This window comes from Cervus elaphus, chromosome 24 (genome assembly GCF_910594005.1).
Source record: "Cervus elaphus chromosome 24, mCerEla1.1, whole genome shotgun sequence".
Taxonomy (NCBI): domain Eukaryota; kingdom Metazoa; phylum Chordata; class Mammalia; order Artiodactyla; family Cervidae; genus Cervus; species Cervus elaphus.
The window spans coordinates 65,134,633-65,159,339 of record NC_057838.1 but is presented as its reverse complement, the minus strand read 5'-3'; the positions used below and the strand labels follow the sequence as shown (position 1 = coordinate 65,159,339).

At 52.0% G+C, this 24,707-nt stretch overlaps 1 protein-coding gene across 6 annotated transcripts in view; it reads right to left on the bottom strand.

The window, feature by feature from the left end:
• The window catches only part of ZDHHC3 (zinc finger DHHC-type palmitoyltransferase 3), a 59,317-nt gene that overhangs the window by 22,787 nt on the left and 11,823 nt on the right, over positions 1 to 24,707 (bottom strand). For 5 of the 6 annotated variants that reach the window (XM_043886654.1, XM_043886650.1, XM_043886651.1 and 2 more), the window contains exons 2-3: positions 15,722 to 16,051; positions 4,332 to 4,456 (exon numbers count right to left, since the gene is read on the bottom strand). In XM_043886654.1, the coding sequence (XP_043742589.1) occupies positions 4,332 to 4,456; positions 15,722 to 16,027 (431 nt within the window). In that variant the 5' untranslated portion in view covers positions 16,028 to 16,051. Of the gene's footprint in view, positions 1 to 4,331; positions 4,457 to 15,201; positions 15,307 to 15,721; positions 16,052 to 24,707 lie in introns of those variants that run through there. The other variant, XM_043886656.1, reaches the window with a different exon arrangement.

Genomic DNA, 24,707 nt, shown 5'->3' with positions numbered 1-24,707 from the left:
TAGGCTCTTGAGCAGCTTCTCTTCCACTCACACTATTTTGTAAAAGGGATTTAAGGTGGGTGCTCCAAGACAGTGTTTGCTCAGCGGCAGAGAGGTGCCAAAGCGCCTGGCATCCTCTGAGAGCTGTCAGAGGTTAAGCGAATCTATCCTTTGCTCTCCCCTCCCAGCCTCCGTGGAGAGGCCAAGTGTGAATCTGGGAAGATGGGTTTCACAAAGAGTGAGCCTCTCTGGGCAGTCAAATCAGAATACGGCTCGTCCTTCCGGGAGCAGGCAGGAACACAGCCACCTGGGGGCTGCAGGCGCTGTCTAGAGTGCCGGTCTCTGAGTTTCTTTCCTATTTGCAGAGACAGGACAGGCTAAGACGCTGCCTCCCCCTCTGGCTTACAGACTTGTTCAGAAGCGGGGCTCCCGGGTCGAGTGGTGGTGCACGCGGGAGCCTCCACACAGGAGGCTTGGAGGCTCTCTTTGGAGGCCGACAGACCCATGGCTCATGAACGCCCGACCTGAGCGGCTCTGGGACTGGAGTGGGAGAGCCGCAGGGGCAAGGCCGGGGGTAGGTCTGCAGGGGGCCAGGGGAAGGATGCTCCCGGCCCCGGGGGAGACTGCCCTCACCTGCCTGGCTACTTCATCTCGGACACCAGCCATCAGGGGGAGGAGGAAAAGACGTGGGCCTTCCACAGCCCCTGCCACCCCACGGGGGACTTACACCCCAGAGCCAGCCTTCTGCCCAGTCCCCAGGTGCAGGAGGCTCCCTGGAGTCCCTTCCCCCCGACACAGTGGCCACACGGGCTCCCAGAGGGTCCTCTCTCCACGCTCAGCTCCTGGTGAAACCCACCGCCCCGCTCCTCTCCTGCGCCAGCTTTAGTGCCTCCCGTGCGAGACGCTGCGGGCACAGGCACATTCTAAGCGCGCTATGGCAGTCGCTGAAAAGACCCAAGGGTCCTCCCTGGAGGTTATTTTGGGTGCTCCTGACTTCAGGGTCCCCCCGGTCCCTTCTGGTTTCAGATGAGGGAAGGGGCTTCTCCCCTCCTCCTCCGGGTTCCCTACCAGTATCCATCCCCAAAGCGCTTCCCTGGAAAGCCTAGAAGCGCCCGACAAGCTCACTGGATCCCATGCATTCAGGTTTCCTGGGGCTTGTGCCTCCTTCTCCAGGGAGACACAAGGGCCCTTCCTTGGCCCTCAGGCTCCAAGGAGCGGGCTGAGGGCTTCTGCCCACCCTCCCTACAGCAGCACCCATCAAGCTGTATCTGTCCTGCCTGGGCGGTAAGCTCCTGGGTTAGGGCCGTCTCCTCTCCACCACTACAGCCCAGAGCCAAGCTTGGGGTTAGCTTAGCAAGGGTCAGCGGAGAAGGCTCTGACACTACAGATGGGGAAACAGGTCCCACCACCTCAGGGGGGACCCCACAGCACAGAAGGAGAAAGCACCCAGCTGGCAGGTCCCTAGGGGACCATATCTGCATATGGGCTTTCACCTCACACCTCACTCACTGTAATTAAAATTACAAGCAAAAAAGGCATCTCCAGCATCCTGGTCCCAGCTCAGAAACAACTTGGGGCAAGGCTGTGCCCAAATGGGCTTCCCTGGTGTAAACAGGGAAGGTGTAAACAACCCACCTGCCGAGCAGGAGACCAGAGTTCAATCCCTGGGTCGGGAAGATCCCCTGGAGAAGGGCATGGCTACCCACTACAGTATTCTTGCCTGGAGGATTCCCTGGACAGAGGAGCCTGGCGGGCTACAGTCCACGGGGTAGAAAAGAGTCGGGCACAACTGGGTGAGTAAACAACAACAAGCGCTCAAACAGGGCGCGAGGAAGACAGAACAAGCTGGCAGGGGCCTAAGCAGCCCACGGTGGTCTCAGCCTGTGTGTGTGTCCGTGTGCGTGTGTGTGCTGGGAGGTGGGGGGGAATATGAGGTTTCGCCAAGGTCAGACATCTCCATCTCCTTGTGCAGAAGAACCTAACACATAAGCCTAACGCCCTGACCATCCACGTCAGCATGACCTGCCCACCCCGAGGACTTCCACATGTTTCTGTGGTCCTCGATGTCAGGAAGAAAGCAGCCTGGCTGGAAGGAAGACCCACTCACAGACTACCAGGCTGGGAGGAACACCTACAAGTGAATGTCAGGGAATATGCATGGTACCCATCAGAGCTGAGGGCACAGAGAAGGTTTTAAATTCCACAAACTCTTCTGGGAGGAGAGGAAGCAGAGAGCTGGGCACAAACAGTGGCCCCTTCACCTGCGCAGGAGGACTGATGCCCACTCTCTGCCAGCAGGGCCACAGGCCCCTCGGCTCCACCAGCCACAAACCCAGCTCTGTCTCATGTGCTGGGACCCTGCTCATCCGAGACCGTGGGTCCTTGGATGGCCTGGGCCACCACGAGCCATCACCAGGGAGTGGCTGTCAGCACACATTTCCCGAGACAGGAACAGGCCTCGCACAGGCATCGTCACTAGGGTTTCTCTGAGTTTGAGCTTATCTGAGTCAGCGGCTCTGTTTGGCTCAGGCCGATTTGTTTACTAGCACTCAAGAACACCTCCTTCGGATCACCCTGCAGAGGGAGGGCTGAGGAGGCGGTGAGGAAATGCCCGGCGGGGAGGAAGGAGAAGAGGACCACTGTGCTCACCCGGGTGCTTTCTACAGAGCTCGCCCTTCCCTGTTTCTGGTCCCGCCTGTGTAAGCCCAGCACATCCCCAGTGCTCACACACTCCTCCACTGACAGACAGATATTCATACTGAATCCTCTCGAGCTAGGAGGAACAACCCTCTTTATAAAGGAGAGAGCTGAGGCTCTGAGAGATGGTCCCCGGTGTGACCGGGACAGCACTGCCCTTCCAATGCTGACCGGAGCATCGCTCCACCACACCGGGACGCCCCGAGGAATCACGGCAGCCGGGAGGGGAAGGCAGCTGGCCTCCTAAGCCTCAGGCAGGCAGAAGAAGGCTAGATGGTTGCCTCCCTCTTTGAATTAGGTTCAAAGATCTCAGAAACAGATCTCAGATCTCAGAAACAAGCTGACCCAGCGACAGAAGACAATTCCCATGGCCTCTGCCCATGCTCCTTGGCCCTTACCCTTGAGATGTGGCAAGGAGCTGGGAAGGGCTCCAGCTCGCTCTCTCAGACAGACGGAAAGACAGACAGCCTGAATTCCTCATCCAGGGAGAGTCGGTGCTATGGCGAAGCTATCTCTGGGGGTGACCTCGGGAACAACGATGATGAGATGGGGTGGGCTGAGGTGCCTGGGACACAACAGGTGTTGGGAGCCAACCACGGCACCTGGATGTGGAGACTGACCGCCTTCCTCCGAGAGGTGGGCAGCGCGGCCCACACAGAAAAGCTACCTTTCACCACTCGGACCTCTCATAAAGCCCAGCTGCTTCCACAGCGTCCGGCTGATGCTGCCTCCTGACACTGAGAGGTGGTTCATTCCTCTGCAGCCCCTCCCCAGCACCCGCACACACTCATGTGAAAAATGGACCAAGTGACATGCTTGTATTTCTGTAATTTAGCATTCAAGTTCTCTTGTCATGATGAAGCGCAATATCTAGCTACAAGTTTTTGTGGGTTTTTTTGGCATAGAAGACTCAAAAGAACAAAGCAATCTGAAAATCAAAAGGGAAAAACCATCTTTTTTGGCTGAATTCTACAACAGTCAGACCTCTGCAAGTTTTGTTTGTAAGAAAAGTCTTTCTTTTCCTTCAAGGATAACCCCTTTGTTTCCCTGTGGCCATCCACATTAGCATGACCTGCCCACCCTGAGGACTCCCACATGCTTCCACGGCCCTCAATGCCAGGAAGAAAGCAGGTGACATCTCCAATTTCTGTGAAACTGGAGCTGCCCCTCAGAGATGTCAGGTATTAGACATGCCCAGAATGACTTTCTAAAGCTTTCCCTTGAGCACCCTTCATACAGTATAAAGCTGTGAGGTAGGAAGGGCAGGAATCCGCTCAGTTTCAGACGTGGACACAGAGCAGAGACGATGGTGAGGGCCTGGGTGGGGCCCTCCAGCGTGTGGCAGAGCCAGCTCTGCGATATAGGTGTGCTGGGCCCAAACCCAGCACCTATCCCACCCCTGCCCGCCTGTGCAGGCGGGAGGGAGAGTCGCAGTGGTCACTCCATGCTCAGAGCGGGGCACCTTCAGAAGCCCTGTGGGGGAGGGCGCCCGTGGGGGGCGTCTGGAGGGCGATGGTCGGAGGAGTGTGGAGGGCGACGGTGGGGGGAGTGTGAGGGCGACGGTGGTGGGGGAGTGTGAGGGCGACGGTGGGGGGAGTGTGAGGGCGACGGTGGGGGGCAGGGCTGAGGAGGGGGCCCGGGCGGGCACGGCGTACCTGCAGTGGTGGGCTCGGTCAGGCTTGATGCTGCAGCACTTGGGACATTTGTACACCACCTGCCCGGGCTTCAGCTGTAAACTCTCGATGAATTCTTTAGTGGCATTTCCTTTGGGGACTGCCCCCTGTAAGGAAGAGGGACGTCAGGGTCAGGCGAGGGGTTCCTAGGTTGTGACATACCGCGGAGGCGGCCGTCATTCGAAAGTAGCAGTTCCATGCACGGGGACAGGGCATCTTCATGCCAACAACACGTGGATTCCGTTCAGAGTTATGCCAACACCGAGGATAAGAATTTACCTTGGGATAAATTACCCTAGGAAAAGTGAATAATTGTCCACACTGGACAGTTACATTGTTCCTGATGACCTTCTATTGCCATTTTACTAAAACTGTTTTCACTGAATGCATCCTCTCCTATGTATCAGTAAATATTTCACTGAGGATGTGACTCATCAACTACTATTTTGGTCTACATTAGATTTCCCAGGGACTGCTTCAGTTCTTGCGAATGTTCACTGGGTATTATATCAAACAGTCCAGTTCACCCAGGTCAAAATGCACAGCTCTGAATGTTACTGGGTTCTGTTTAAAATGGAATCAAGTGTTATTTTCTTCTTTTTCAGGACTGTTGTCATGGATTGGTAATCTGTGTTTAGTTCTTATGAATCCACAAGAAACTGTGAGCCACTGCCCTCAAATATTCAATGTGCTCTTCACACCAAGATGCTGAAAACCAGACGTGACCCAGGAAAATGATCAGTTCTGTGGTGGTGGGGAGGCTGGGAGTGGAATGAAGTGGGGGTGAGGGTGGGACATATAGAGGCTAACCTGTCTTTGTAATTTTTTTTTTTTAATTTACAAAGCTGGGAGGTAAACACATGAGTGGTCATCATATTATTCTTGATACCCTTTTGACTGTCTCAAGTATTTCATTTTAATTTTTTCTAAAAGTTCAAAAGAGAAGTAAAAAAAAAAAAAAAAATCTGGTCTTCAAAATACAGTCAGATGCCAGAAGAGCCCGTCACAGAAATTTTAAAAGCAAACAAACTTTGGTAGGCAAGGACTACCTGGTACATACAATGTCATTTAGGACATAGTTGGGTGGACTCCGCTCAGACAGTAAAAGAATCCACCTGCAATTCAGGAGACCCAGGTTCAATCCCTGGGTCGGGAACAGCCCCTGGAGAAAGGAATGGCAACCCACTCCATTATTCTGGCCTGGAGAATTCCATGGGCAGAGGAGCCTGGTGGGCTACAGTCCACGGGGTCGCAGAGTTGGACATGAATGAACAACCAGCAGTTGACATCAAATATGCCATAAAAGTACACAGTTATTGACACAGGAAACATCTATGATAGACTGTTACAGGGAAAAGTAGATTCTCAAACAATATGTAGACTACAGGCCCATTTTGGTAAAGATCACACATATACAAATACAGAAACACGTGTGTGCCAAGTATTAATGGTTATTTCATGTAGTAAAATCACAGTAATTTTTTATTAACTTTTAACTATATTTCTTAAATATTCTAATATGAACATGTGGCTTCTACAATAAGGAAAAAAACTCATTTGAAAAACCAGGAAAAATAGATACTCAGGAAGGAGCTATCCAAAGCAGGAGTATGAGCAACTTTCCTGAATTATGTAACCGAGATGCTATGAGGTGTCTCATCCTGAGACAGCTGAGGGTCCCCCTTAAGGCACCAGTGGAGCGTCAGGGTCTGGAAGTCTTCAGAGGCAAACCAGGGCCCAGACCACCCTGATGGACTTTGAAAGGGGCCTGGGAAGGGCGCTGACCCAGGAAGAAGGATTGCAGGGAACTCGAGAGGACTGTATTTTAAATTCTCTTTAATGTAAAAAAGCAACTGAGTTTGGGCAATCACGTGACCTTTCATGGATCCTGAAGCCAAAGAACCACATCTGGAAGTCACTGTTGTCACGTGTATGAGGGAAAAGCACTAAGGAACATCGTCTCCCCAAGGAGATGAGGCAATGGGGCTGTTTTCCTAAATGAAAGTCACTTTTTCAGCCCCCCACCCAGGTCCAGCATTTAAGGTCCCTGCCACCAGAATCTGCTGTAAACCTCAGGAGACCCCTCTCCCCCCATAAAGGCTACAAGAGCTTTACACCACCAAGGACACCTGGAGCTGTCTTTTGGTCTTCTCATTACCGCCTGCTATTCCAGACCCCAGCCAGAGAAACATCGATTCAAGAGCACAGCCTTTTTCCCAAAGGTTTCCCCTCCATGGAACTGCCTCTGCACACATCTCCTTGAAGGCACACTCCCATCCGGGCGAGACCCCACCCACCCAGGAAGCCTCCCTCGCAGAGCTAGAGATGAGCTGGACCACTCCCAGAGCTGAGGGATCCGCCTTGCTCCCTTTCTCTGTCCTTCTTTGAAAAACAAACAAACAGGCTCTTCTGGGCTCATGTCCGCAGATTTCAGAACGTACTAGTTCATGGTAAGGAAGTTTGTTCCGCGGAGTTGGAAGGCCCGCTGAGACATTTCTGCCACGGTTGTCACACGTGCACTAAAAGAAACACCCTGTTCGTCCACCCACCACTTACATCTCACAGGGATGGCTCAAAGCTTCCACGTCACTGCACCTCAGCAGAGCAAAACTTACTCGTCTTTTCCTCATTTCCAAAGCAATACTTGTTCATGACTTTTAAAAATGCAGAGAGAAGAGAAAATGCAAACGGGGAAAACCCACCCCTCAGATTCTATCATCCAAAGATTAGGACTGTTAACATTTTGGAGTGTGGTCTTCCAGTCTTTTCTCCTTGTACATAACAAGCTCTGCAGGCTAGGTCGCTTTGGTCGTGTCCGACTCTTTGCCACCCCATGGATGGTAGCCCACCAGGCTCCTCTGTTTCATGGGATTTCACAGGCGAGAATACTGGAGTGGGTTGCTCTGGCCTCCTCCAGGGGATCTTCCTGACCCAGGGATCAAACCTGTGTCTCTTACGTCTCCTACACTGGCAGGCGGGTTCTTTACCACTAGCGCCACCTGGGAAGCTCACAGGTAAGTAAAGTTGCTCAGTTGTGTCCGACTCTTTGCGACCCCGTGGACTGTAGCCTACCAGGCTTCTGCCATGGGATTTTCCAGGCAAGAGTACTGGAGTGGGTTGCCATTTCCTTCTCCAGAGGATCTTCCCCACTCAGGGATCGAACCCGGGTCTCCTGCATTGTAGGAAGCTCACACAGTAAGCTACAAACACTTTTTAAAAAAATCTATACACCCATAAAAAATGCTCATAAGCGTCTAAAACAGATTTCATCCTGCAGTGGAATCCATTTGAATCTGGGGGCAGGAGGCATGATACTCCATCATCCATTCCCTTCAGTGGCTAGCCCAAACTTCCAGTACCTTCCTCGATCCCTACTCACTTCCCTTTCCATGTCAGAGGAAACTGAGGCTGCTGAAGTAATCCCCTCCAGACTCCTCCTCTCCCCACCCCCATCCCTGGACCCCAAGGGGCTCATCCGTCTACCTCGGAGCTTTCCCCTTTGAGCTCTTGGAGCAGACTCCATGCTCTCCCCATCACAGCTAAGCTTCTCTGGGGTTGTGTGCACTGCGCTCTGCTCACCTCTGACTGTTTCACGCTCTCTGGCCCCTATTGCCTCCGTAACAGGGACTCACCAGGTCAACGAGCAACCCCCTGTGGCCAAGTCTAAACGTCAGTCCTCCGCCCTCTCTTACCAGACCCTCCCCGTCTCTCTCCTGTGGCTGCTCCATGCCCTCGGGGTCTCCACCCTCTGGACCTGGGTGTTCCTCGGGGCTCCGCCAGCTGCCCTCATCCCCATTCATCCTGCACTCCCCAGACAACCTTCCCGGCCACTAGCTCCAACTCGGACCTCTTCTGCAGCTGAATGTGTTTCTACCTGGTTGTTCAAAAGCATTCAGACAAAATAATCCAACCCCTTCCCCTCCTCCCAATTCAACCTGCTAGAACTGACCCCACCACTTCCTCCCCAAACTCTCTTTCCCATTCTCCCCTTCCTGGCCCATGGGACACCCATCTGCCTGGTCACTGGGGGTAGAAGCCCACTAGTCCTCCTCAACTCTTCTAACCCTCCGCCCCAAACTCCCACCCACTCCACCAAGTTAACGTGGCCCCGTATTACGCCCTGACTCCGATATCCTCCCCTCCACGCCATGCTCACGGCCTTAGCTGAGCCCCATCACCATGTATCCCAGATACGAGAGTCCCCAGGTCTGCCTGCCTCCAGGCTCTCCCTTGCATCCGGCAGCCTCACCTCTATGCCTCCCCCTAACTGATTTCCAGAGTCAACTTTCTAAAACATGAATCTGATCATGTTCTTCCCTTTGCCTAAAAAAAGCCTTCCCTGGCTCCCCAGAGCCCTCACGTGGTACAGAGTCCAAGCTCCTGGGCATGGCCCAGGTAAGGTCACTGAGACCCAGCCCTGAACCACCCCTTCAATGCCATCTCCTTCCCACGCCCTGGACAACCCCAAAGCTCTGTGCTCTCCAAGCCCTCCTCTTGTGCCCTCAGGGGCCCAAATCAGCACCCCCCTCTCATCTCTCAGGCTCGTCCCTGCCTCCGGCTTGTGTGTTAGTCCCTCAGTCGTGTCCAACTCTTTGTGGCCCTGTGGACTACAGCCCACCAGGCTCCCCTGTCCACGGAATCCTCCAAGCAAGAACACTGGAGTGGGGTGCCATTTCCTTCTCCAGGGGATCTTCTGGATCCAGGGATCAAACCTGCATCTCCTGATTCAGCAGGCAGATTCCTTACCGCCTGAGCCACACGGGAAGCCCTGCGCCTGCCCCAAACCTGGACCACACCCTCTGCCTTCAAACGCCCGGGACAGAGCCCATCACTCCGCCTTTGTGCTACCACAGCCTCTATTTGTCTCATAACACCTATCATTTAACTATGCTCTGATCTCTCCTACATGACTGTAAATTCCTGGAGGACAGAGACAATGTCTTTAATCTGCAGCCCAATGAATTGCCCAGGGCCTGGCAGGGAGCAAGTCTTCAATAAATCCAAGCCGAGCTAATAGTGATGATATAACAGACATTTATTGATTGCTTCTATGCCAGGCACACTTCCAAGGGCTTCACTGTACACAGTCAATTAATTCTGACAATAAACCTATGAGGGAGAGACTATGATATTCCTCATATTATAGACCTGGTAACTAAGGCAGAAAAGTTAAGCAATTTTCTGAGATCGCGTGACTACTAAGTGGCAGAAGCAGGATTCAGACCCAAGTCCAGAATCTAATGGAAATCAGCTCTGAATATTCATTGGAAGGACTGATGCTGAAGCTGAAGCTCCAATACTCTGAGCACCTGATGTGAAGAATCGACTCACTGGAAAAGACCCTGACACTGGGAAAGATCCATGGAGTTGCAGAGAGTCAGACACGACTGAGCAGCTGAACAACAATCATCAAAAGACAACTTATGTATTCATTAGATATTTCTATTAACTGGTCGAAGAGACTTTTGATTTGCCTTGATGCCATAACACCATTCCCCTGCTAAGAACTGTCACTAGACAAACATTAAGACTGAAACAAGACCCCAAATGATAAGGCCTACTTTAATCAGTATGCAGGATAATATGATGATATAAAAAGGACACACTTGGAAAGCGGAGGAGAAAGGTTACCAAGAGGCACCAACCATTCATCTCAGGCAACAAGTACGAAGACTTGCTTACACTGTCTCAGGACCCACGGGATCGCAGACCCTGCAGGATCTCTGCCCCTACCAGGAACAGGTGACCAGCCCTGGCCTGCGCCGCAAGGCCACCTGTCTCCTCCACAGAAAGGCGGGGGCGGGGGGTAACCCCCACATGGGTCACCCTCTTCTCTCTGGAGCTAGACAGATTCTCCAGCTGGCGTTTGTGGATTACTCAGCGGCAGGTATGAGACCGCCAGGCACGAAGGAGAATGTAGCGCCCTCCTCAAGTGAACCCTGAGGCAAGTCCCTGACCCCACCCAGGGAAAGTGCCAGCGCCTGGGGGCCAAGTGCACAAGGCCCCTCTCTGGCTGCGTCCAGCACTCAGCTCCCACACACGGCACACGGCACTCTGGGGCGGCCCCGCGCCTCTCGTCCCGTGTTTCCACGGGCCTGACATCATTCTGCCGCGGCACGAGCCTGAAACAGACCCTCATTAAGCTCACTGAGAGAGACTCCAGCAGGCACGAGCAGCCGCACGCCGCAGTGAGGCCCGTTATTCCAGTTTTGGTGGCTGAAACTCCAGTGGCAGGCCTGCGGTGGTCTCAGAGAGTCAGGTGAGGTCCATTCATAAGCAGGTGTTCACAGGGAGGGGCGCCGGCAGGCAGACAGAGGACTTTTCTTTCCCTTCACGAAGTGGTTAAACCGAACTGATTTCTAGTCCTCTTGTTCTCTAATCTCAGATTTGAGGTAATTTATGAGGAGGCTAATAAACAATTAGGTCCAAAGAAAGGAGGGGGAAAAAAAAGGGTAACTGATCCTAAGGTTGCCACAACTGCTGTGATCATGTAGTATACCTGGCTTTGGGCTTCCAGAAGACAGGACAGAAAGAAATCAACTCTCAGCTGTAAGCATCTGCTGGGAGACAGACACGGTCCCAGACCTGAAGTTACTGTCTTGGCTGCCCTGGGTCTCCGTTGCTGTGTATGTACTGGCTTCTCTAACTGCGGCGAGCAGGGGCTCCTCTTCTTTGTGGTGCGGGGGCTTCTCACTGCAGTGTGTGTGCCTGTGTGCTAAGTCACTTCAGTCGTGTCTGACTGTGCGACCCCATGGACTGCAGCCCTCCAGGCTCCTCTGTCCAGGGGATTCTCCAGGCAAGAAAACTGGAGTGGGTTGCCATGCCCTTCTCTTGGGAACCTTCCTGACCCAGGGATCGAACCCGCATCTCCTACGCCTCCTGCACCAGCAGGTGGGTTCTTTATCACGAGCGCCACCCCGGAAGCCCGCTCCTTGCAGCGGCTTCTCTTCCCGCGGAGCACAGGCTCTATGGCGTGCGGGCTCAGCGGCTGTGGTGCGCGGGGCTCCGTTGCCTCGAGGCACGTGGGGGTCTCCTCCAAGCAGGGATCAAACCCATGTCCCCGGGATCGGCAGGCAGATTCTTAACCACTGGACCCCCAGGGAAGCCACCCAGAACTAAATTTTAAACGGAATCCTTCAGGATTCTTGAGGATTCCAGCATTCCCAGGATGAGTACTTCTAACAGGAAAAGGACGGGTGGTGAAACTGGGATGGGACAGGGAGAGAGAAGGGGCCGAGATGAGAGCTGGTGTCTGGGCTGTCTTCACGGGGCGGCCTCCTCCGGGCCAGTGGCGCCACTCCAGACCTCTCTACGTCTGAAGTGTTTTAGGAACACAGAGAGCTCCTCTGAGGACGTGGCTCAGCCTCAGGGAGGGCCGGAGTGGGCACCTGAGATCAAACACCAGTCCGACATGGGCGCCAGCCCCGCCTGCTCCAGCCAGCATAGCAGCCAAGGGAGGCTTGGGCCCTCCGTCCACCTGCCTCCCTCCTTACAGGCCCAGCCTTCTCACCCCACTGCTCAAAGGGGAGCTCCGCCTCCAGGTCATGTCTTTCTTCCCTTTTCTGTTCAAGCTCTCTGCGGACCTGTTTACAACTACGTTGGAGTAAGTGACTGCTACATGGTCCAGAAAGCTGTAGTGGTTGCGACCCGTTCTGATGCTACATTTGGAAGAAGAACTTCAGAGCTCAAAGTGGCACAAGTAACTGGCTGTAGGAGGGTTTTTTCTTTGTTTTCTTTTACTAGTAATACTAACAAACCAAAATGATACATAATACATACATTGTTATACACTGTTTATGCCTTAGGATGCAAGTTTTTCTGACCAATATACAATGTATACATTATGATACATTGTTTATAACCTCTGGGCATAAACTTTTCTGAAAAATTACACACAGCATGAATTGACCTACAAAACAATACAGCTCTATAGGAAACTCCATAGAATCCTGAAATGATATCTTTCTAAACCCAGACTCTGCCTGCAGTGTTAATAAGAAGCCCCCACTGTCTACTTTCAAGGTGAGCGCTGGGCTTCCAGCTCCATCCCTTGGAACCTGGCGTGGGGGTGTTCCCAGGGGCTCTGCAGCCCATCTGTCTCTCTTCTGCATGCAGGGTTTTACATGAGATGTCACCTGCTGGGAGTGGGGACAGGCAGGCGGCAGCATGAGGAGCCTGAGACGGGGCACGTCAGCAGGACATGCTTTGAGTTGCTCCCCTTACGGCTATAGGTATTTATTTGACAGAGGCTTTATTACTTGCTTGTCCAGTTTTCTTTGGGGCCAACAGCAAGACATACTTCTGAGAAGCTGGGTGGTGTCTGGGATATGGCAACTCCAGCTCTCAAGGGTTTGGGGTTGGAAGCCGAGCAACATGCCAGTGAGGCTCATTCTCTCCTGCATCTGACTGACGGGACCAGACTGAAGAAGACCTTGGAGGGGGCACCATGCAGGGGTTAAAGAACACACGCACGTGAGTGCAGCAGGAATGCCAGGGCGGAAGCCTCCTCTCCCTCCCGCCTGACAGCCAACGCCTTCTATTCATAGAAGCCAGTAACCTCCCTGTATACTCTAAGGTCTGACCCCTAATCCCCACCAGCCCCAGACCTGGCTACCTACTGCCCACCTGGCGCCCCTGCTTACACGTAATACCTGCAGTTTGGCCAGAACAGAAGCCGTACTTTCTCCTCCAAAATCTGTTCCCTGGGCTCTCCCATCCAACAAGGGGCACCAGCAGATCTCCCAGGTGCTCTGGCCAAGACTCTGGAAGGCACTCTCCCTGATCCCTCATGCCTTCTGCCACACTGGCGGTTCTCAGATCTGGCTGAATAGGAGGGACGACTGGGAGCGTTAAATCACCCCAATCAGAGTAGAATCTCTGGGGGTGGGCCCATGGCATCAGTACTTTTCAAAAGCTGCCCAAGGGGATTCTAATGTGCGGGCAAACCTGAGCATTAATGGCTTCAAACATATTCCGAGTCCAGTAGCTTCTCTTCCCCCCACCTCACTGCTCCCACCTTGGTCTGAGCCGCCACCACATCCTGCGTGGCCCACTGCCATAGCTCTCAGCTTCCTGCCTGTCCCGGCTCCACCTCAGTTCCCCCCATTGCAAGCCAGGCAGTACCCTTTTCAAAACCAGGTCACATCATGCCTCTCGGATGGCTTCTCACTGAATTGACGAGAGAGACCAAGGTTCTCACGAGGCCCACAGGCCCTCCCCGGCCTGGCTTCCGCAGCCCTCCCCGCCTCTGCCAGCCCCTCTCACCCCACTCACCATGCTCTGGTCACCCTGGTGTGAGTCCTGTTTCTAAACGTGCCGACTACGCTCTTGTCTCTGGGCCTCTGAGCACTGCTTCACGTCACTCAGGCCTCAGGGGCCCTTCTCAGATCACCTTCCTCCAAACGGTCCTGCTTCCCTCCAGAAAAGTCACCCACCAGAGCCCCTGGATCTTTAAAAGCCCCTTTCGCTTCCTGGAATTGCCCTGTTCCCTTCGCTTGTCCTTCACTGCCCGACACCCTAGGCCGGGAGGTGGGCGGGAGGTCAGGGACCGCGGTCTGCCTTGCTCACAGCTGAGCTGGCTGCTCAGAAGGACCCTGCATATGGTAGGCACCCAACACGCACCGGCATTCACTTGATCCCACCCCAGAGCGTCCCCCTCACTGCTGCCAGGGTGATCCTTGTACAGTGACAACCTGAGCTCATCACTCCAGTGTTTCAAATCCTCAGGGGCTCTTGAGGGCCCCCATTATGCCACGCCTACCCCACTTCTTTGGCACTCTGGCCACGTGACCAACCCAAACCCATCCTCCTGGGTTCTCTCCACTCCAGACCAGCACACCCCAGCACTCGTGTGTCTCTGTGCGTGCTCTGCGCTCCCCGTGCCGGGAACGCCCCCGCACCCTCCGCCTTCCCTGCCCTGTCCACGGTTCTGCTCAGAGCTGGCCTGATCAGCTGGAGCTGGCCGCCTCCTCCAGGCAGCCCCCCGCCCCCTTCCCAGGCTGGTGGATTTTCACTCCTCCACACCCACTCGTGCTTCCTTCTGCCGCAGCCTTCATCACACAAGTGGACCTCACCTGTCAGGGCACCGTGAGGGAAGGAAGCGTGCCTGGGGCCCAGCAGACACCGGAACTATAAGCTGAGACGAATAATGTCTTTTAGTCTTGTGTCCCCAATAGCAAGGGCATCAGGAAAATCTGTGAATGAGCCCGTAAGCTGTTTCCAGTATGGTCAAGTTGATGCTGCTGGGAAAACCGTTCATACCCTTGTGTTTGGGGCACTTATAACCTTATACTTCATTCCCTTCAGGTGACAATTGTTCCAGCAAGCCCATGAGCAGCGCTAACACTGGGTCAGCAGGCCCCTGCCTGCCAGTGTGTGCCATCTCCCCAGGTGCGTGTGTGGGCAGAGGTGCCATCTGGGCCAGGCACTGACTTGTGATCGAGGGGCAAGCAGCTCTCCCCAGGGACGGATTAACGATCCACCCCCCAACCCCAACCCCCACCCCCCACCCCGAACCAGCAGGAAGTGGAGCCCTTCAAGAAGTGAACTAGTCCAGGACCCAGCCCTTTCACTGTGCCTTCCCCGGGACTCACAGAAAGAAACGAGATCTGTGTGGCCGGGGCCACTGCCATCCCTTTCTTAATTTAAACACACTCGTCCCACTACTGAGACAATTAAGCCACAGGAGGTCTTTATCAAATAACGCACTCTCTTGCTTTTCCCACACACAGTAATAAGCGGGAACGGAGGATTTAATACCAGGGTAGGAGACACGCAATAGCCACTTGCACAGCTTGGTATATTTAGCCAAGTCCTTGGGCAGAAAACCGCGGCTTTGCCCACAGATATGCACTGAGAGATGCCTGCCACGGCCTGAAACAGGCCTGTCCAGCTTTTCAGGAAAAGATAAGCCTCGCCCAAGCGAGGTAAAGGCCACTGCCATGCAGGTTTCTGGGCCTGGGTAGGGCTTTAATTTCATTTCCACCGAGTGCCAGTCCTGTCTTCAGGAGGAGGCCCCAATCCCACCCAAGCGGCAGCATGCTTTCTGCTCGGATCATCAGGCCCCAGCCTCCTGGGGCCCTCCCCATGTCTTTCTAACCAGAGGCGAGGCTTGCCCTGGCCAGACCCCTCCCACGGCAGGCTCCATTCATGCAGACATCCATGTAGAGAAAGCATCATTCAACCCAGACAGGCCGTGGCACAGACGGGGTCCCCTTGGTGGCCCGAGTCCACTTCCCCACCCCCATGGGAAAGAGAACAGGCCCTCCTATTCTCCGCGTTCCCAAGCTCAGCGGGGCACATGCAGGCTGCGGCCATGCCCGGGCCAGAGGAGGAGAGTGCGGGCTGGTGAAAACGAGCCCAGACATACTCACGGGGTCCGTCAGCATGGCCCGGCAGTGGGAAGCCAGGGCCAGGAAGGCCAGCAGGTTGAACACGAGCCCGTTGATGGCGCTGTACACGTAGTCCCGGGACGGGATCAGCATGACGAAGAGGACCACGAACTCCGCGTAGAGGACCAGAAACCAGGTGACGATGGCACAGGCGATGCCGCAGCCGTCGCGGATGAACCACATCGTTCCCGCGGGACGCGAGTCGGGGGGCGGGATGCACTTCTCCGGCTGGAGGTACTCCGGCTTCCGCTCAATGTCTCGGAAGTGGTGGGCGGGGATAAGCATCATAAGCTATTCTGTCCATACTGGCATCTGGAAGAGAGAAGGAAGGATCCAGAAATGGCGGCGTGGTCTGGTCGGTTGGGAGACTTCACGAAGCTACCTTTCCCAAGGGAGCCATGAGGATCTGGGTGTGAACTTCTTATCGGAAAGCTGCCTACACCTTCTGTTCATTTCCAACATTGAGTTCTTGTCCCTACTCCTGAGAGCTAAGTTAGCCTCTGTGAGACAGAGCCGCCTTGCCCAAAACCTTCACGTGACAGATAAAGAAAGGCGGGGGAGCTTGAAAAGGGCAAATGCCGAGCTTCCCTGGTGGTCCAGTGGTAAAGAATCCACCTGCCGGTGCGGGAGACCGGGGTTTGATTCCTTGTCTGGGAAGATCCCACATGCTGCGGAGAAACTGAGCCCGTGGACCGGAGCTGCTGAGCCTAAGCTCTAGGGCCCAGGAGCCGCAACTACGGAAACCCATGTACCTTAGAGCCTGTGCTCCGCAACAAGACAGGCCACTGCAATGGGACACCCGGGCATCGCAACCAGAGAGTAGCCCCAGCTCGCCGCAGCTACAGAGAGCCCTCGCAGCAACAGAGAACCGGCACAGCCAAAAATACATTAAAAAAAAAAAAAAAGGCAAAGACCTCTCCCAAGGTCAGCCAGAGCAGCAGGCGCACACACAGCACACCAGATGGGAGGTAGGACTAATAGATGTATTCAAATTTTGACCTACAAGACAAGGGGTGGGGGTGGGTGGCGGAGTACCAGGCCCTCGGGGAAACGCTTCATCAGTAACACTGCTGCCTCTACCCTGCCCACCGACCGGAGAGTCATGCTGAGGCTCTTTGGGTTTGAGTAGGAGGACAGAAGGCCTAGGGTTAAGCTGCTCTAACTTACTGTAGTGCATTAGCTGAAAATAAAGCCACGGCACTCAGCAGCACGGGGAATGTTCTAGAAACAAGCCAAGCTTTTTTTTTTTTTTTTAGCCCTCTGGCCAAAATGGTTAATTTTCCAGGGATGAGAGACTCTCTCTGAGTTAAGCTCTACCTGTGGTGACGGAGCAAAGTGTAGGAATGTTGGGCAGCGAGCCCAGAGGTGTTTCCCCACCACCAGCCCCAGGGCCCTCCTCGGGACAGGGTGGGTGTGAAAGTCCAGGGAGCTGGAGGTGCCTGTTACATGCGCTATGGACCGTAAGACCCTGCACACCTCACAGACGGTGTGCACGTCCTCTCTCCAGGAAAGACGTCCATTCCTTCAGAAGTACGTGCTGAGCAAGGTGACCGCTCTCCCAAGGCTCCAGCCAAGTCTCTGGAGACGGCCATGAAATCACCAAGACTTGGTAACTGAAGTCTATCTGTCCGCGGCGTGTGCTGCAAGACACTAAGTCCAGACTCCCCTCCTCGGGTTCTTTATCTTATACTCTGTGGCATGTCACTTCACCCACCAGGTTTCTCAGAAGCCGTGGTGGCCTCCAGTTCTCTGCCAGACGTAGGAGCCGAGGGAAAACCACCACAGAGCACAGTCTACGAGGCAGGCAAGCGACACCTCCGTCTGCAGAGAACTTGAGTCCCTTCACAGCAGAGGAAATCCCTCCACGGCGGCGCTGGCTCTGTCTGTTTTCCTGACGGACAAGAGTGAGCTCGCGATGGCTCTACTGGTCCGCCTCGCCCTTTGCCCAATTTTCCTCCTTCCTCGACTGCCCTCACCCCCAGCAAAGAAAGAGGATCTGAAAAGAATACAGTACCGTCATGAAAAGTAAGGACGTGTCCAGAAAGCTGAGAGGGGAGAACAGTAACTATCACTCAAGTGACAGACATTCCAGAGTCAAAAGTTGCATAGACTAATAGTGAAAGAGGGCAGCCAGGGCCTCCCCTCCCAGGCTGGCAGAGAATTAATGGCTGAAAGGCAGTTAAATGTGGATTGTGTGCTTGTCCAACAGAACAGTGAAAAAAAAAAATTAAAAAAAAAAAAAAGGGAACACTGACTCAACAAATATTCAGAGTGACTATCACATTCAACCAGAACTTTCCAATAATGCAACCTTGTGCTCTTCACAAGATAGGGGCAATCGGTGTTGCCAGGGACAACTTAGAGGCATCAGAAGATGCAGGGGTACCGTCTGCAGCACCAAAGCAAAGGACAGCAGAAGACTGAGAACCGGGGCTGCAGGGACCTGACCCACGGCAGGGAGATTCTAAAATTCTAAACTCTGCATGACCCAAACCCGACAAACGAAAAGCTAAAATTTCATTATGATTCAAAGGCTGATCAAGGCTCACCATTTTGACAACATCCAAATTCAAGTGTTCTCCTGGTTTTTCCTGTTGCCATACTGATTTGTATGCATATCACCCAGGCCCCCACGATTGCTGTCTAAGCTCTAAACCAGTAGGGCTTTATTGGACCACCGCCACACTATTTGATTACACATATTATAGGGTCTATGTCTGTTCTGCATTATAATGGAAAGGCTGAGTAGCTGTGATGGAAAGACTCATTAGCTTCAAGTATTTACTCTGGCTCTTTACAGAAGTTTGCTGGTTCTGCGATAGTTGTTACTCACCGAAAAAAATACACTTCACTTTGTTACGCTATAAGAAATGCAAATACTACATTTCTTTACAAATTGAACGTCTGTGGCAACCCTGTGTTGAGCAAGTCTATTGGTGTCATTTTTCCAACAGCATCCGCTCACTATGTCTCTACACTTTCGTAATCTTCATGACATTTCAAGCCTTTTCGTTATTATTTTATTGCTATGGTGATCTGAGATCAGAAATCTTTGATATGACTATTTTATTGTTTCAGGGCAGCAATGAACACCCCCCCATATAAGACGGCAAACTTAAATGGTGAGCGCGCTGGTGTTCTGAATGCTCCACGACGCCACTGTTTGCCTCTCTCTAACACTCCCTGTGATACAGTAATTCCTATTCCCTGAGATACAATAATATTGAAATCAGGCCAATCAATTAGCCTCCAATGGCCTCTAAGTGTTCAAATGAAAGGAAGAGTCACATGTCTTCTCACTTTAAATCAAAAGCTAGAACGATTAAGCTTAGTGAGGAAGGCATTTCGAAAGCTGAGACAGACCGGAAAGCTAGGCTTCTTGCATGAAATTTAGTCAAGTTGTGAATGCAAAGGAAAAGTTCTTGAAGAAAATGAAAAGTGCTACTCTAGTGAACACACAAATGATAAAAATGTGAAACTGCCTGACTGCCAAGGTGGAGAAAGTTTTAGTGCTCTGGATGGAAGATCAAACCGGCCATAACATTCCTGCAAGCAAAAGCCTAATTCAGAGCAAGGCCTTACCTCTCTTCATTTCTGTGAAGGCTTTCAGAGGTGACGCCACTGCAGAAGAAAAGTCTGAGCTTGGCAGAGTTTGGTTCATGAAGTGTAAGTTAAGAAGCCATCTCCATAACATAAAAGTGCAAGGGGAAGCAGCAAGTGCTGACGTGGAAGCTACGTTGGCACGTTATCCAGAAGATCCAGCTGAGGTAATTCATGAAGGTGGCTACACTAAAGAACAAATTTCCAGTGTAGACAAGACAGTCTTCTATTGGGAGAAGATGCCATCTAGGACTTCCCATAGCTCGAGAGGAGAAGTCAATACCTGACTTCAAAGCTTCCAAGGACAGGCTGACTCTCTTGTCAGGGGCTAAGTAGCTGGTGACTTAAAGCTGAAGCCAGTGCTCATTCGCCATTCTGAAAACCCCAAGGTCCTTAAGACTCACGCTGGATCTACTCTGCCTGTGCCCTATAAACGGAAACAAAGCCTGAACGGCGGCACATCTGCTTACAACATGATTTACTATTTTAAGCCCTCTGTTGAGACCTACTACTCAGGAAAAAAGATTCCTTTCAAAACAGTACTTCTCACTGACAATGTGTACTCACCCAAGAGCTCTGATGGAAACAGACAAATTTAGAGCTTCTACAACTTACATACTTCCAGTGAGTATGTTTCGTTCACAGTACATTTTCAGAGTAGTTGACTGTATTCTATCTGTCCTCTGACAACTGCTCATTCTTACTGTGAAAAGTGAAAGTGTTAGCCACTCAGTTGTGTCCGCCTCTTTGCAGCCCCACAGACTGTAGCCCACCAGTCTCCTCTGTCCATGGGATTCTCCAGGCAAGAACACTGGAGTGGGTAGCCATTCCCTTCTCCAGATCTTTCCAACCCAGGGACCAAACCTGGGTCTCCTGCATTCTAGGCAGATTCTTTACCGCCTGAGCCACCAATCAGATGGCAATGACATGACTAAACCTGAGTTGTGCTCCGTATGTGTGGTTTTCCTAAGGAATAGATCCTTCCACATAAGTAAATGTCCCAGGTAACTGTGGTTTGTTTCTAAGCAGAAACACATTTTAACCATTTGGATGGTTAAGCTGGAAATCTTAAAAATAAAAGTAAAATCAAAAACAACAAAAAATATATATTATAGCTGTTTTTGTCTTAAGCACAGTAACCATCCATTTCTTTGGAATGATTTAGAGTCATTACTGGGAACATCAGTTACTGGAGTGTGTTAGGTAATGATGTCCTCAGGGGGTGTAGAGATTCACTGTGCTCTCGGCTTTACACCAACTGGCCTGCAAAGACTATTTCAATTCTAATTCTGGGGTCTCCTTCCTATGGCTCTTTGTCTTTCCCCTCCATTCCTGGCTGTCATTTCTGTGTCTACGGCTACCCCCAATATACCCTTTATTTACCACAGCTAATTGGCTGTGGGCTGGAAAAGCAAAGAAAACTAAGTCTTGCTAGACTTGTTTATAAAAGCAAGGTATAGGTGCCAGGCCTTTGGAGGACACTTGCTATGCTCTCCTACCACACAGTCCTTGCAGGCGGGGAGCCTTGCCTTTCCATTAGCCCAGGGCCTGGCACGCAGTAACCGTCCACCACCTGTGTTCACTACATGAGCATGAGAGGAAGATGCATGAGGTGGGTGGTCCTAGGCCCACCTCTCGGAGGCCTCCTGTGATTACTCTCAGGGCTGTGGCCATGTTCCAGACGGTGGAGGATGCCCCCGATAGGACCGTGAAATAGAGGCGCTGTGACTCTTACTCATGGTTACAGATGCTTCACCTTCAGACAACGTGAGACCAAAGGCTGGACAGAGGTGCTGTTGTGTTTGCTCCGCCCCTCACTGGTGAGTGGGACCCTGAGATCTGGCAAGGACCCCACCACGGGTGCAGCTGGCAGAGACAGACACTAAGGGCTGAACTGAAGAGCATGTTCCAACCCACACTTTAGAGCTTCAAGTAGCCCAATCAAAACCAAGGAAGACATGCCACGCTAGAAAGTTTACTCCACTCCCAGCCCCTCCAAACGCAGCGGACGCAGCTTTCTGATACCGAGCAGGGCCCTGTGGGGCTCTGGGGCACAAGGCCTGTGTCCCCCCATTCCTCTGATTACAGGAAACAACCTTCATTCAGCCTCCAGGACCTTCCCTGAGTTCCAAGGGGCAGGTTCATGCAGTTGTTAATCAGGGAAGGGAAAGGATGTGAGACCAGGGAGAAGCAAAGAGCCAGGGGCAGCCTTGGAGCAGAGTCCTGCTTCCCCATCGCAGGATGCACACAACAGTAACTTTGAGCTATTCTGCAGATACTGAACCCCTCCAAGGTGGCAGAAGTAATGGTAGGCTGCCCACAAGCATGCACACCCCAGACCAGCTGGACCTGACAGGTGACGATGTTGACCGCTACGGGACCTCCCCACCAACCCATCAGAAGAAATGTCCACGAGCTGGCCAGGCCCTCTTTGAACAATTACTATGAAACTTCTCACTATCTTCCCTAAGCTGGGAAACGTGGTTTTAAGGGCACGAGCCTGCTGTGTCCCCTTTTGCCTGGCGAAGCAATAAAGTCACTCATTTCTACTTCACCCAAACCTCGGTCCCCAAGATTCAATTCACCACCCTGAAAAACAAACTGTACACATTCCCTTCACCCTGCCACTAGTAACAACAACTGACAACAGGCAAACACTGCACTCTTTTCCTTTTCCAATTAGGGAAATGCCAATCCTTGGGGTGAGGCTCTTTGTCAAAGACCCACTCCCGACATGAGTCCTGTGTGAGCAGAGACAGGCAGGACTCAGCCTCGGGGGCAGGCCCACAGGGAGGCTAGTGGGTCCCTGAAGCCCCCGCAGCAGTCCGGCCAGCCTGCTCAGACCTCAGAAGGGGCCGCCTCCTCCCGTCTCCCTCCCCACCCTCTGCACCCTATGCCCTGGCCCCTGTTTGCTTTCTCAAGCACCTTCTCTTCATTTCAACTCAAAAAGACATGCATGGCGCAGCCACTAAGCGCTCGGAGCTGTGTGGGGCGCGCACACCCAGCGGTGATAAGGACAATGATGTGTGTGAGCTGCTCTGCTCGGGCCCTGCCCTGCCCTCCCCCAGCTCCCAGCCTGGTAAGACCAGTCCCATCTGCTTTTTTCTACGAAACTGCAAGTCCCATTTTGTTTAGCTTTGTATCTTGGTATATGGCATGAATGAGTGCTCCAATCAACGGTTCCTTCACAAACCAGACAGACACACCCCATGATCATCCTAACACATAGGTGTCTAATGAACAGCACAACAGAGGGGCAAACAGTACCCCCAAAAAACCCCAACCCCCCCCCCCCACACACACACACATCCCAGAACTGAGATGAACAGACTTCTCCGAAGCAAGGACTTCAGAGGGGAGGGATAAGAGCAGGCACGGGGCCAGGTGAGGTGTGTTGCTCAAAGTCAAGGGGGCGGGTGGGCCTGGCAGGGGGAGAGGCGGTGCTGGGGGGTGGCTGGGTGTCCAGGGCTGAATGAGTGCGCATGCACATACGTGGGCTTTGTTGGGAAAATGTGGCTTTAAAAGTAGGGAGTAGGTTGTTTCAGAAGCCGTGGATTTCATGATGAGTTGGGAGTTCACCCTGGAGGTTCTGGTGAACCACTAAAGCTTCTGAGGAAAGTTGTGAGGGGAACATGTCCACACTCTAGCAAGGCAATGCCAGCAGCGACAAGCAAGACAAATGAGAGGGCTCTGGGACCAGAGGCCATCGAGCCCAGGGAGGCCCCAAGGCAACAGGCCTCGGCTCTGCTTTGGAGGAACTAGGTTTTCTCTCCTTGTAAGGGGTTACCAGTTTTCCAAAGAAGGACTGAGAGCAGTGATCATTTTGCAATTCTAATTACAGGCAGACCTAGGAGACTTTGTGGGCTTGATTCAAGACCACTTCAACAAAGTGAATATTACACCAAAGTGAACCTATGAATTTTTTGGGTTCCCAGTGCATATAAAAGTTATTTTTATACTATCTTGTAGTCTATTAAGTGTGCAATAGTATGTCTAAAAAACAATGTGCGTATCTTAATAAAAAATACATTACTGCTAAAAAAAAAAAAAAAAATGCTATCATCTGAGCCTTTCAGGGAAAGACTAGAGATCTCATCAAAAAAATTAGAGATGCCAAGGGAACATTTCATGCGAAGATGGGCACAATAAAGGACAGAAATGGTATGGACCTAACAGCAGCAGAAGATATTAAGAAGAGGTGGCAAGAATACACAGAAGAACTATTCAGAAAAGATGTTTATGACCCAGATAACCACGATGGTGTGGTCACTCACCTAGAGCCAGACATCCTGGAATGCAAAGTCAAGTGGGCCTTAAGAAAGAAACATCACTATGAACAAAGCTAGTGGAAGTGATGGAATTCCAGCTGAGCTATTTCAAATCCTAAAAGATGATGCTGTGAAAGTGCTGCATTCAATATGCCAGCAAACTTGGAAAACTCAGCAGTGGCCACAGGACTGGAAAAGGTCAGTTTTCATTCCAATCCCAAAGAAAGACAATGCCAAAGAATGCTCAAACTACCACACAATTGCACTCATCTCACATGCTAGCAAAGTAATGCTCAAAATTCTCCAAGCCAGGCTTCAACAGTACATGAATTGAGAACTTCCAGATGTTCAAGCTGGATTTAGAAAAGGCAGAGGAACCAGAGATCAAATTGCGAACATCCACTGGATCATCGAAAAAGCAAGAGAATTCCAGAAAAACATATATTTCTGCTTTATTGATTACGCCAAAGCCTTTGACAGTGTAGATCACAACAAACTCTGGAAAATTCTTCAAGAGATGGGACTACCAGACCACCTGACCTGTCTCCTGAGAAATCTGAATGCAGGTCAAGAAGCAAGAGTTAGAACCAGACATGGAACAACAGACTGGTTCCAAATTGGGAAAGGAGTACATCAAGGCTGTATATTGTCACCCTGCTTATTTAAGTTATATTCAGAGTACATCATGTGAAATGCCAGGCTGGATGAAGCACAAGCTGGACTCATGATCACCGGAAGAAATATCAATAATCTCAGATACGCAGATGACACCACTCTTATGGCAGAAAGCAAAGAACTAAAGAGCCTCTTGATGAAGATGAAAGAGGAGAGTGAACAAGTTGGCTTAAAACTTAACATTCAAAAAACAAAGATCATGGCATCCAGTCCCATCACTTCATGGCAAACAGATGGGGAAACAATGGAAACAGAGACTTTATTTGGGCTCCAAATCACTGCAGATGGTGACTGCAGCCATGAAATTAAAAGATGCTTGCTCCTTGGAAGCAAAGCTATGACAAACCTAGACAGCATATTAAAAAGCAGAGACGTTACTTTGCCAACAAAGGTCCATCTAGTCAAAGCTATGGTTTTTCCAATAA